Raw genomic sequence first — 14108 nt, 5'->3', positions numbered from 1 at the left:
TTTTCAGCTCCGGCATTGATTTAAACAGTTTTGACACTGTCGTCTTGCCTCGATTTTGTTACTCATGCCTGCCACTATTTCTGGTTTTAGTGCTTCTTCCCTTTTAGAAGAATAGTTTGGATGCAGCATGACTTTACCCTTTAGACCAGCCTACTTTACATGCTTTCAGGAGGTGTGATTCTCCACACAAGAATTGCCTTTTACAAGACTGTGCTGAATTAGATTTCCTTTGTAGTGTTTTAGCAATTTTGACAGTCTTTCCATTTGACTGAGGATAGTGTGAATTTAGACTCATAGAATCCCTACAGTATGGAAACAGGCCTATTGGCCCAACATGTCCATACCGACCCTTCGAAGAGTAACCCATCCAGACCCACTCCCCCTAACTAATGCACCTAATGCACAGGTCCCTGAACACTACGGGCTATTTATCATGGCCAGTTCACCTAACATGTGCATCTTTGGATTGTGGGAGGAATCCAGAGCACCCGGAGGAAACCCATGCAGACATGGGGAGAATGTGCAAACTCCATACAAACAATTGCCCAAGGCTGGAATCGAAGCTGTGTCCCAGGCACTGTGAGGCGGCAGTGCTAACCACGGAGCCACTGTACCACCTTTGATGTCTGACGTTGAATTTTCCCAATCCTTCATGAAGTGACCTAACTTTTCAATCATGAATTGAGGAACATTGTCACTCATCACAACGTCTGGAAACGCTGTAATGACTGAAGTGTATTTTTAGGCATTCTACAATCTCATTTATAGTCATTGATGCCAGCTGCTCAAACTTGCAAAATAATAACTGATGGTGATAAGACAGTCAGTTCCAGCAAGTGTGAAGAGATCTACAAGCTTGAGCTATGATCTGACTGGGATAATATGTTATGGTGGCTCTTTAGCTTGCTTAACATGTTACACATTTTAAGCAATGCACTGGCTGTTGTGTTCCTTAATCTCATTGGTCATGCTTGGCCATTAGAGCATTTCTCTTGCCTTATTGAGAGGAAACTCATCTCATGGATGCACTTCAGCAAATGTCTTCTCATCTCAGTAGGGGTAGTGACTATGTCCTTTGTACAAGATACTATCTTGGGCTACCACTTCATCTCTACATGCCAAATAATCTCATAACAACCACTGTGTCTTTAATACTTTCAGGCCATCCTTTCAGCATTGCTTCCTGCTGCACTCGGGCAGTTGCATGTTGTTGTGTAGTTTGCTTGATTTGAGCAAGGAGCTTGTCTTTCAGATTCAGTATCTCTGTTGGGTGGATAACTCCCAGGGGCATATCAAGCTGTTGTTTCATGTGTTGGTCTGGGAAGTTTCATATTCTGTATTAGCATCCTCACCTTTCTTCAATGGGAGCCCTGGTCTCATCAGTACGTCAGCAGTGTACATCTGTTTCCTTAGCTTGTATGTCACGTCCAGATGGTATCTCTGCAAAAGGCGTAACGATCTCTGCAGATGCTTTGTAGCAGATAGAAGCAGTTTGAGGAAGATGCTTTGAACTGGGTTATTGTTAGACTCCACTGTCACATTGTTTCTTCCAAAAGGTATTGAGTAAAATGCTCACAAGCAAAGACAATAGCCAGTCACTCTTGCTCTATCTGAGGTAGCACCATTCAGTTTGCTTCAATACCTTGGGGTGACAGGGTGGCTCAGTGGTTAGCACTGCTGCTTCACAGTGCCAGGAACATGGGTTTAATTCCAGAATTGGGAGACTGTCTGTGTGGGGTTTGCACAGTCTCCCTGTGTCCATGTGGGTTTCCCCAGGTGCGCCAGTTTCCTCCCACAATCCAGTGCATGAATTGACCATACTAAATTGCCCATAATGTCCACGGATGTGCAAACTAGAAAGGTTAGCCATGGGAAATGCAGGGTTACAGGGATAGAGTTGAGGGGGGTTGCTCAAATTCAAGATTCAGCCAGATATATTAGTGTAGTTACTTATTGATCAGTAGTCTCTTTCTTCTGCTGAGCTCTGATGTTGAACACATACTGTTTATAAGTAACATTAATATGGAGTTCAAAGTGTGTATTCAAGGCCTTCAGAATCTCTGCAGACTGGCTTTTCTGCTCCTCAGTGAGAGACAGCTCGCAGCACTTATTCTCCAGCACTGATTGAAAGGTCACTTAGATTTGCTCAGGTTGTTTTGTAACTATTTTGTTGCTGAGTTGAAAACATATCAGTTTTGTCTCATATCTCCTTTCGTTTGGTTATGATCCCAGCTGATATTCTTACTGGACACGTCAGATCCCAGACTGAAAGCCGGGTTGATAGATCACATTTTATTTTGTTTAGTTTGAACAAAGTGATCTCTTACTGAAACGTACATGCACAGTTCTGCAGATTTTGCTTTCAGAACAAAACAGAACTTTATTAACAAAAGAAAAGACCATATAATAGAATAAAGCAAACCATCTACTTATAAAATATGTTCAAAGATTTTGAAAACAGTAAAAATATAATCACATTAATCCCAAAACACCCCTTCATAAATTTAAAAGAAATAAAACAGCTTTCGTATGGTACACAAAATACATTTCTGGTACAGAAGTGAAAACATCATTTGTTCAATACTCACGCCAGAGTGCCTGTACCTAATACTTTGATTGGTTTAAATCACTTGTGACATCAATGTTTAGACTGGAACTTTAGATAGCTTCTTCATAGAGCCATTATGCATTTGAGCTTAAATGTAATCAGCTTTAAGTAACCTCTTCGGGGTCTATACAACACTTGTACTCTGGGAGTAAACTCACTCTTTGCTGAAAGGTAACCTCTTTCGCTGTATATCCATCCCTTCTCAGGAACACAGGACTAATACAGCACTCCTATTCAAGGACTTCACGGGACTACCCAAAACTCAAAGTAATACAGAAAACAAAAGTCTCCTTCTCTAAGCTATTTTCCTTCTGCTAAAAGAAAGTTCCAGAAGTCTGTATTAAACCTTGATGCCCTATTATTCACCTTGCTGGGTCACAAGACAATCTAAAATAAGCAAGCTCACAGTGAACAAAAACCCATTCACTCTAAAGCCAGGTGTCAAAAATGGTTTTAAAATAAATTACCTTGACTGCAGAAATAACTGTAAGTAAATTATTAATTTCAGATACATGAAAAACAATATGTTACAACTCAAAACCAAAGACCTAAATATTGTAGAAACAGGCCATATGGCCAAACAAGTCCACACTGACCCTCCGAAGCATATCCCACCCAGATCCATTCCCCTACCCTATTACTCTACATTTACCACTGACTAATGCACCTAACCTACACATCCCTGAACACTATGGGACAATTTAGCATGGCCAATTCACCTGATTTGCACATCTTTGGATTGTGGGAGGAAACCAGAGCACCCAGAGGAAACACACGCAGACACAGGGAGAATGTGCAAACTCCACACAGTCGCCCAAGGCTGGAAGTGAACCCAGGTCCCTGGCACAGTGAGGTAGCAGTGCTAATCACTGAGCCACTGTGCCATATGTTTTAATTATGCATACATAAATCACAGTTTTCATAGCAGTAAGGAGTGGAAAATGTACAGCTATTTTGACTCAACTAGTCATTCAAAGTTGCAGATTGCTGTTTGTTTTAAACTACTTCTTTCAGTAGCTGGCTCTCGTATAGCTCTGAAAACCCATACCTTTTGCAGCTGACATTCCTGACACCATGATTCAGGTGATGTCTGTTAAAGCTTGCCACAGATTGCACACAAAGGCACTTACAGCATCCATTCCATGAAGTACAATGCATTTCTCCAAGTAGGGAGCTATTTTTCTTATATGTTATCTTTTTTTTATGGCTGCCATACCATGTAGCTTTTATCATCAGTTTACTTTAAATATGTTTCATTGCCAAGTTGAGCTTCTTATATCATTAGCCACTTTTTCCACATTTTCTTAGAATCATACAGCACAGAATGAGGTCATTTGGCCCAACTTACCAATATCAGCTCTTTGAAACAAATATCCAATCAATTCAAGGCTCTGCACATTTCCCATAACCCTGCAATTTCCCCCCCTCAATTATTTAGCCAATTCTCTTTTGAACATTCCTATTGAATACCTTCTCAGGCAGTGAGTTCCAGATCATAACATCTAGCTGTGTAAAAGCATTTGTCTTCATTTCCCTCTGGATTGTTTGCTGATTGTGTTAAATCTAAATCCTGTAGTTACTGACCCACCTGCCAATGGAAACATTTTTTCGTATGAGCTCTCTGACTAGCTGGCCAGTTGACTAGCTGGCCAGTTATCCTGTTAATTTCACCTCCATTAGGTGAGAATAGTTGCTGGCCTTTGTGTTGTCTTCAATCCCCATGCTCTTAATTTTACTTTGGTCTGTCTTATTGATGGGTTCACCTTTCTTCCAGTTCTTCACTTGAAACTTGTCTTTTCCCTCCCTAAATGTGTCTGTGTGTATTCACTATGTATCTGTAGTGTTTTCTGTGTTTCTGTCAAATTTACAACGTGATTTTTTTTAAAAAATCTATTCCATTTCATTTATTTACTCATATGGATCCCAACTCCACTAATGTAGTCCTAAAGCTGCACTGAAATCTGATAAAACACATGACGAATTCCTTGTCATTGTTGGTATCAGGTCCCATTGTTTGCTGCAGTGCAGTTCTGTGAATGTTCAAATATCTTTTGTGCACTTTTCAAAATGTTAACCTTGATACAAAACAATGCCATACAAAGTGCTTGCTGCCTCCCTCTGCTGGATTATAGAAGCAGCACAGTAATTGCATCATATTAAAGGCTGCCCAGTTTGACCCATGACAGAAAAATGGCTGAAATTTACAGCCAAGACCAGGGGTGTAGTAGTAAGCAGTTAGCATATAGAATTAGATGCCATGCCTATCACCTATACATACCTACCTGCCTCTGTGAGTATTCTACCCTCAGCAGGGGTGCTGGCAGGAGGGTGCTTCATACCTCTGGGCCAGTTGAGGCACCAAAGTGGCCATTCATCCCATTCGACCTGTGCTAGCTGGTTGAAAGTATGTATTTGGTTTCACTATTGAAAATCACTATTGAATCTATTTCTGCCACTCTTTCAGGCAGTGTATTTGGATTATAAAAATGCACTGGTTCTTTTGTATTTTGTGCAACTTCCTAAAGTAAATCTGAAGTCACCGCTTTATTATGCGCAAGATATCACAACACTTAGTCAGACTGTAACTGAGATGTGAGATGACTTACTATTAAGTGGGTGGCACGGTGGCTCAGTGGTTAGCACTGCTGCCTCACAGCACCCGGGTCTCAGGCTCGATTCCAGCCTCGGGTGACTGTCTGTGTGGAGTTTGCACATTCTCCCCATGTCTGCGTGGGTTTCCTCCAGGTGCTCCAGTTTCCTCCCACAGTCCAAAGGTTAGGTGAATTGGCCATGGTAAATTGCCCATAGTGTTAAGTGCATTAGTCAGAGGGAAATGGGTCTGGGTGGGTTACTCTTCGGAGGGTCAGGTTGGGCTGAAGGGCCTGTTTCCACACTGTAGGGAATCTAATCTGAGTTATTATTTTTGTTATTATTAACTTATTACTAAGAAAATTATTAAGCTGGAGAGGGTTCAGAAGGGATTTACCGGGATGTTACTGGGAATGGAGGGTTGAGTTATAAGGAGAGGCTGGTTGGGCTGGGACATTTTTCACGTAGGAGGCTGAGGGGTAAACTTACAGAGGTTTATAAAATCATGAGGGCTGTAAGGAAGGTGAATGGCAGGTGTCTTTCCCCTAGGGTGGGGGATTTCAAGGTCAGGGGTCATATTTTTATGGTGAGAGGAGAAGGATTTAAAGAAGACGTGAGGGGCAACCTTTTAACACAAAGAGCGGTTCGTGCGTGGAAGGAACTTCCGGAGGAAGTGGTGGATGCAGTTACGATGTTTATAAGGCATTTAGATAAGTACATGAATAATAAATGTTTGGAGGGATATGGGCCAAGCACAGGCTGGTGCGAGCAGTTCAGTTTGGGATTATGGTCAGCGTTCACTGGTTGGACCAAAGGGTTTGTGTCTGTGCTGTATGACTCTACAACTCTAGATTCTCCTGAATTGTGCCATTTGGTTTCTATCACTTTCCACATTTGGCCTCAGAAACACCGATAACAGCACAATAGCCCACAATATATATATTTTAAATCACCTGTCTTTTTAAAAAGTTATGATTTATTTAGTTCTACGATTTTCTAAAAATCTTTAACCCATAGAATACTGACTTGAAAGAGTTAATTAACCCAACACTGCATTACCCAGCACAACTAATACTGAACATTCCCTGGTTTATGATTTTCCATTAATGTTAGTTCAGCTTTTGTAGAAAAATTGTTTCAGCTTGAACACTGAATATCACCAGATATATTTATTGTTCTAACATGTTACAGCCCCTAATCATAGAATCCCTACAGTGTGGAATCAGGCCATTCAGCCCATTAAGTCCACACTTGCCTTCTGGAGAGCACCCCCACCCAGATCCATCCCCCTTCTCTAACCCTGCATTTCGCATGGCTAACCCACCTAGCCTGCACATCCCTGGAGACTATGGGCAATTTAGTATGGCCTAAGTGCTCACCCATGTTCAAGTTTGGGCACTAAGTGTTAGCAGGTTGTTCATCTATGGGGACATCAGAGCTAGGTCCACTTCCGTTCCGTCCCCCGTTGCCAGAGTTGTCATTTAATGGTGAGTTGTGAGATCTTTTGCAGTTTTAAGTTGCTTCTCTCCAAGCTTGTAGCAATCCCCTCCTAATTATTCCTGCACCTAGCTGAGGTAATCTGACCAAATACAGAGCAGAGCTCAAATAATTATATATTGCTCATTTCCACCTTGGGCTTTCAATTACCCATCAAAGGAACTGGTGCATTAATATTTATGGACAGTTGACCACAAGATGAAATGAGATGCAGTGAGTTAGAGTAGGAGTTGGAGATGGCAGAGAGTGTCTTCAAATTCTGCTTGTGTGGTCATCCATGTCCTTTCCTCTTTGTAACAGAGAAAGAGATGGTGACATTGGAGCAAGACATCATGACTCTGAGGCTGAGAGACATCGTCGCCGCTCCAGAAGCTACTCACCAATTCGGAAAAGGAGAAGAGACTCCCCCAGTTTTATGGAACCTCGGCGAATTACAAGGTACAACACCGGGAGCCTTCAGTTTTTGTTTTTTTTTATGGGATTTTCTTTTTAGGATTTTAGGCATGGAATTAAGGAAGGAAGTATCAAAAAAGAAGGAATATTCACTGACTCTGTATTCATTTCAGCTATTCAGATGTATACCTAATTCTTCATATCGTGAGTACAGTGATATTTCAGCACAATTATACAGAATATTATGATGGAATTCCTGCATGTTAAAACTGCGAACAGCAATTTGTGTTTTCTTTTCCCCCTTTACTATTCATTTGTAATCCAGATAAGAACCTGAATAGTCTTCTGCAGTACATGTACTGGGGGGATGAGAAGAATGTACACTTTATAAATTAGCTTGTGCGTTTTAAGATATTACTGGTCAATGGTTCTGCTATGGTGCTGTCCCTGATTCAGAATCGAACTTCTATTTGTTCCAGTTGACTGACATTTCCAGCCTGAGACGTCTGTATACAGCATACAGTTCAAACAATTGACTGGTTTCTCTAACCCTGATCTACTCTTCCTAGCTGCAGTCATTTCTGGCAAGAAGCACATGATCTTTGTGTGTCTGTGTGTGTGTGTTTTACATGAAACTTTACTCATGCAGAAAGGTCATTAGAAATGATGCCATGTCCGATGTTCAGGAGCCTGTTTCCAGCATTATGGTACCACCAGATAGGAATGAAAATTGTTCCCCCCCCCATGACACTTTGCCTGTCTTCTATAATTTGTAAGATGAATAATATGTCTTATTGAGAGCTGTCACTCTGCCGCTCCCACATGCCAACTATTGTAGTGGAATGCAAACTGGGTGCCCATTGTGTCTGCAGAGCTGGAAGGTATTCAATCTAAGTCAGATCAGGTGAGAATGGATAGAAAGATCCCCAAATGTGTAAGGGGATTAAAAATAACATGATAATAACATACTACTCGCTTCCTGTTGCATAACAAATGGAATGATGTGGATATAATCTGAGACAAAGTCTTTCTTTGCTATAATGTTGAAATGACACTTCACCTCTGTAACAATTTTAAAAATCATACAACACCAGGTTATAGTCCAACAGGTTTAATTGGAAGCACTAGCTTTCAGAGCACTGCTCCTTCATTAGGTATTCAGAGCAGTGCTCTGAAAGCTAGTGCTTCCAATTAAACCTGTTGGACTATAACCTGGTGTTGTGCGATTTTTAACTTTGTACACCCCAGTCCAACACCGGCATCTCCGAATCTGTAACAATTGTAACTAATAAACGTTGTGTTCCTCTCAATAAACTTCAAGTCATCCTAAGTCACCTGGCTGACTTATCCTAATGCTTGGACAAAAAGTGCCAGTTTTATGGGACTCCACATTGGCAGATATATCCATCTGGATAAAAATGTCACATCTCGCTACTTCTTTCGCCATGTAGACTCCCTATTTGGAAGGAGATTGCAGAACAAAATCCTGTACTGTAGGCAAGGTACCTGATGACAACTGGTTAGAGTGGCTCAGTGCCCAGCATGAATCAATGGTCTTAATCTCATAACAACAGCACCTTGCAGTTATATAGTGGCTTTAAAGTTCTAAAACACCCCAAGATGCTTCACAGAACCTGTTATTTGGCACAAACAACATAAAAAGATGTTTGGACAGCTGACTAAAAGCATGTTTGAAAAGGTAAAAGATAAAGGACAAGAGAGGTACAGAGCCAGAGAAGTTTGAGGAAGAAATTCCAGAGTGTACAACCAAAGATGTGGTTGCAAAAGATGGAAATTATGATGGGCATGCAAGAAGCCAGAACTGGAGGAGCACCGAAATCTCAGATGATTAGTTTTGGAGGCAGTTACAGAATGAAGGAAGGGTGAACACAGAGAGGGAAATGAATGAAACTTGGCGCCTGTTCATACACGAACAGCAATGTTTGGACTACTTCAAATTTACCAGAGGAATTTAAATTACATTAACTGAACAGAACACTTAGTAGTTACAATTTGCAATTTCAGTTACATCACAGGACTGGATTGTAGGTTCACTTTACTGGGTTATCGTAAAGTGGTGCAAACTCAGAGCAGCTGGATGTGAAGATCTACTTTGCTCCTAGTTTCCTCACAGCATCCCCAGGTGATTCCTTTTCCACTCATGGCTAATATTGTCAACCCAGCTTCACAAGAAATGGTATTGTTTGCAACCAGAATGACAGCAGCTAAATATGACCTTTCATTTCGAGTTCAACCACTACCAATTCTTTGGAAGCTCAGTAAGCCCGAACATCGTACTCCTGATGGATGGGCCAATTGATTCAATCCTTTATCAAACGTTGTTGCAAGTTTCCATCAGTCTGAATTCAAGAGGGGTGAAAGCTTTTCATCTTGAGTTACACACTGCAGTAAAACATACAGGGCAAACCAGTCAATTACAGAAAAAGGAACTTGGATGAACACCAGGGATGTGAAGGACAAGAAGGCAGCCCAGCATCATGTCCAGTCCTTGATTTTGTTTCAGGTATTCAGAATTCACAGCTTTCACAGCAGGCTTAGGTCACCCTCTGCTGCACAGAATTTACAATTAGACTTTTTCACTTGTGAGGGAGTCTAAAACTAGGAGACATAGGATAGTCATTAAAAAAAAAGCCTAAGAAAGAAATTTAGGAGACACGAAATGATTACAATGTAGAACCCCAGAATAAATTGGTGTATAATGTTTGGGCTTACTGAGATACAAAGGAATTGGGCAGCAGTTGACCTTTAAGTGAAAGATCACATTTAGCTGCTGACAAACACAGTAGTTGAAGTGAATAGCATTGACACACTTAAGGGCAAAGCTAGTTAAGGAAGAAAGTAAAGATATGCTGAAGGAGTCAGACGGACAATGCTGGGTGGGGGTGGCTTCAATGCAGTATAATTACTGTTTGTAATTCTTTGCAGAGTAAGAAAGTTGCTAACATATCTCTGTGCTGAGGGCTTCACAGTTAATGGAATCTGGATTGAACTTTGACCATGTGCACCCCAACATCAAGATGAAATTACACCCTAACAGACACACTCCAATGTCTGTACACTTAAGGCTGACAGTCTAGATGCATAATCAGAATAGATTAGATTACTTACAGTGTGGAAACAGGCCCTTCAGCCCAACAAGTCCACACCGACCCGCCGAAGCGCACCCACCCAAACCCATTCCCCTACATTTACCCCTGCACCTAACACTACGGGCAATTTAGCATTGCCAATTCACCTAACCCGCGCATTTTTGGACTGTGGGAGGAAACCGGAGCACCCGGAGGAAACCCACACAGACACGGGGAGAATATGCAAACTCCACACAGTCGCCTGAGGCGGGAATTGAACCCGAGTCTTTGGCGCTGTGAGGCAGCAGTGCTAACCACTGGGCCACTGTGCCGCCCACAATAGTTGCAGAATAACTTGGAAAAGTCGAACCATGCCAATCCTAACCACTTCCCCAATCTATCTCCAATTAAAAGTTTATCTTGAATCAAGAAACCTGTTCTCTTAGCCAGAGTCTTGTTTGTAATAAAGTTGTGTTAAAGCTAAATGGAATGGATAAAATAAGGGGGAAAGACCCAAAGAACCTCACATGCTGGAAATCTAAAACTGAAACAGAAATTGCTGGAGAAACTCATCAGATCTGGCAGCATCTATTAAGAGGAAGCAGAGTGCTTGAACTCTGCTTTTTTTCCACAGTTGCTGCCAGACCTGCTTAGCTTCTCTTGTAATTTCTGTTTTTGTTTCAAGATAAAATGAGGGTATGAGACAATTCAAAGCTTGTACTATAAAACTTTGCAAAACAGATGATTCAACTCAAAGCCTCACGCAGTCTCAGGTGACCTTCTCATACCAAGGAGCTCCTGCTTGTTGCAGCCATTCTCCAGTCTTTCTTTCTGACTTCCTTCAGCTGTCCTACCTACATAAAGTTCACTCAGAATGCATGGTTTTGACACAAGTTAGGGAGTTGAATGCAAAACAAAAACAAGTCACTTGTACGCAGTTTAACAAAAATAGATTTTATTCATATAATACACAGGGTAAGTGTATATTCATATAATACACAGGGTAAGTGTAGCTATTCCAAGAGCTTTGGTACATGGAATAAAGACTGTTTTAACCTAAGTTAAGGTTGATCAATGGACCCCTTACTTAACAGGGGCAACTACATAACCACAGTGAATGCAACAACAAAAGGCCACTTTGGACATATGGAGGTTGAGATCAGGCACTTATAAAAACAGAAGAATGTGAACAGTCATACAGGCTGTTATGGACCAGGCCAGACCCCCTCAAAATTTCTTAGGAAGGTAGCCCAGACCCTAACTTATTCTTATTTTAAAGACAGGTGTAGAGAGGATATTCCAGGTGTAATGTAGCTGTTCAAACCACTCAGCTTTAAGTAAAACAGAATTTGTTTAAACGCTACTGTCGAAACACAAACAAACGAAAGCAGAATTTAGAATAACTGAACTATTTGAAAACTCAACTGACTCGATACCGCAACTTAACTAAAGAGCTGTTCCAATTCCTGTAACATCCCATAAACACATCCTTTGGCAAAAGGTAAATTCAAACACAGGTTCGTACAAGCAGGAGAGAGAAGCCAGTCAAGAATAATCTGCTGAAGCATGGAACCTTTTTGCGACAGTAGCTTCTGTGCTTGCTACTAGCAGCTTCTCTGCTGCATCTAAACCAAACTAGAAAAATCTGGACTGGGTGAACTGGCCACTCCCCTGCCATTGTTAAACTCTGCTCATTCTGAGACATTTCAGCACCTCTGCCTTTACGACCTCTCTTTAAAAAAAGCCCAAGGACAAAATAACCTTGTAAATGTGACAGCTTCATCAAAAGGCCTTCAATCCAGCTCCACCATTCAATTAGCTCATGGCTGATAACCTATCTCAATTTCACTTATGACGTCTTTGATATTCGGAAATCTATTGTTTTCAACCTTGATGACTTCAATTCTACTCTTCTGTTTGGAATTCTGTAGAGAATTCCAAATATTCACCGTCTATATGAAGAAATTCTTCCTCATCTTTTTGTCTTAATTGGCCTCTCCTTCACCTTGCAACCATGTCTCCTGGTTTTGATACACCAGCCAGGGGAAACAGTCTATCTTCTTGTTATGGCCTATAAGACTTCTACAGGTTTCAACTCTAATTCACCTATAATTCTTCAATAGTCTAGAGAATACAAGCCCAATTTCCTCAATTGCTTCTTGTAAAACGATCCTGCTGTCCCAGGAATCAGTCTGGTGAACCTCTACTGCTCCCCTCTCTCGGGCAGGTTTATCCTTCCTTAAGTAAAGAAACCAAATCTGGGCACAACTATTTGAGGTATGGTCTCACCAAGGCTCTGAACAATTGCAAGAAGACATGTTTGCTCCTTTTTGGCTGAAGGTCATTAGTGAACACACAAGGTCACTGATGTGTTAACCAATGAAATTGAGATGCAATAAATGTTTACACCAGCTGGATTCTGGGGGGTATATTTGGGTTATGTTCCATTTATATCTTTTGGGATACCATAATTTGAGTATGTTTTATTGTTGAGGATTTGAGGAAAATAGTAGAAGATGATACCTATCTGACATTGACATCCTTCACCTATATGTTCCTCAAGCTGGTAATTAAATACAAGTCACTGAAGTGCCTTTGCAAAATTGTATAACTTTGTCTCAGTTTATCTTGTGTCTCTCATTTTTCCTTCCCATTTCAAGGTTTGCTGAAGAGTGCTGACGCCAATGGTGGTTACCCGGGTAACTACCACTCTGCATTGGATTGACGCTGTCCCACCTTGAAACCGTTTTGTGAGGTTGTTAAAGAAGAGCATCCCATGTCTGTACGGCCAACATTTCTCTCTCCTTCTCACTCTCTTTCTGTCTCTCTCTCTCTCTCTCTTTATTGAGTCAAATAGGTTCAACACAGCACAAGCATCTCTGCTGATGGAGCTTGTTCATCTAACCTATTGTGCAAAATGTTTAACATGTACTCACAACTCAGCTGATGTCACCGTGCTGGATTTCAGGGCTGCTCCCTATCTTCCAATGCTGTTCCTGTCCAATTTTATCCACAATTTCACATAATCTTGCAAGTTTCTACAAATCAAATAAATTGTGTGGATAACAATATGGTAAAGCATTGGGTGCAAGTAGCAAAGTGTTACCTTAGTTACTCAAAACCTTATTAAAATTGTTGATTAAGAATTACATCATGTTGAGGGAAGATTGAGCAGTAAGCACACTAAGCTTTATTTCTAGAAACTAAATTCATCCCAGTGATAGTCTACACTGTCCATTGCCTGTAAATGTTGAACAGACATCCAACTCAAATATCTTTATTCTCACCTAACATGTTAGATTAAAATGATGGCTATTGACGTTTACCCTCTTGACATTATAAAAAAATTCTCATTACCTTATTTTGAAAATAAATTGTAATCAGTGATTTGCTAATGATCATATTGTGAAAATCAATTGGTTATTTGGCCCAATCTGACTAAGCATCTGCTAACACAGACAAAATAGAATAATAATCTATTTCACTGGGATATTTATTTGATTGGTCCATATTCTTGGAAGGTAACTCTTCATGTATTATCAAAACTAAAGGGTAGGTTGTGGAGAAAAGCGTATCTTACATGGACATCATCTGAGTTTGATGCAAATTTGCCATTGTATCACAAGGAATCCTTGCTACTTTGCTAACAGCAGCCTACACAGCCAACTAACAGATTGTGGTCTTGTACTTTAGGACTACAAGTTGAAGAAGGGCTGCTCACTGGTGAACCAAATTCCTGAGAACCCCCACTTTTGAAAACTGAAGAAAGTAATCCTGCAGATAACCCCCTGCCATGCCATGCCACATCTTGTTGGTTCAAGCAAGAGTGTGATTTCATATGACCATATTGTACTGCTGGTATTGCCCTACTAATGACAGGAGAGTAAATGCTACTTTAACTCTTCTGTCAAATGCTGCAAATCCTGCTCACA

General features: G+C 40.9%; 1 protein-coding gene across 8 annotated transcripts in view; it reads left to right on the top strand.

Moving 5' to 3' along the window:
* Window positions 1-14108, top strand: part of srrm3 (serine/arginine repetitive matrix 3) — a 795287-nt gene that overhangs the window by 765778 nt on the left and 15401 nt on the right. For 6 of the 8 annotated variants that reach the window (XM_087977541.1, XM_043718787.2, XM_087977540.1 and 3 more), the window contains one exon: window positions 6995-7132. In XM_087977541.1, coding sequence (XP_087833667.1) covers window positions 6995-7132 — 138 coding nt within the window. Of the gene's footprint in view, window positions 1-6994; window positions 7133-7260; window positions 7292-12836; window positions 13830-14108 lie in introns of those variants that run through there. The other 2 variants (XM_087977543.1, XM_087977544.1) reach the window with 2 other exon arrangements.

Source organism: Chiloscyllium plagiosum, unplaced genomic scaffold (genome assembly GCF_037043375.1).
Source record: "Chiloscyllium plagiosum isolate Xiang-an unplaced genomic scaffold, Cpla_swu_hap1 HiC_scaffold_31, whole genome shotgun sequence".
Classification (NCBI taxonomy): domain Eukaryota; kingdom Metazoa; phylum Chordata; class Chondrichthyes; order Orectolobiformes; family Hemiscylliidae; genus Chiloscyllium; species Chiloscyllium plagiosum.
Note: the sequence above shows the minus strand (reverse complement) of the source record. Positions and strands in the feature narration are given on the sequence as shown.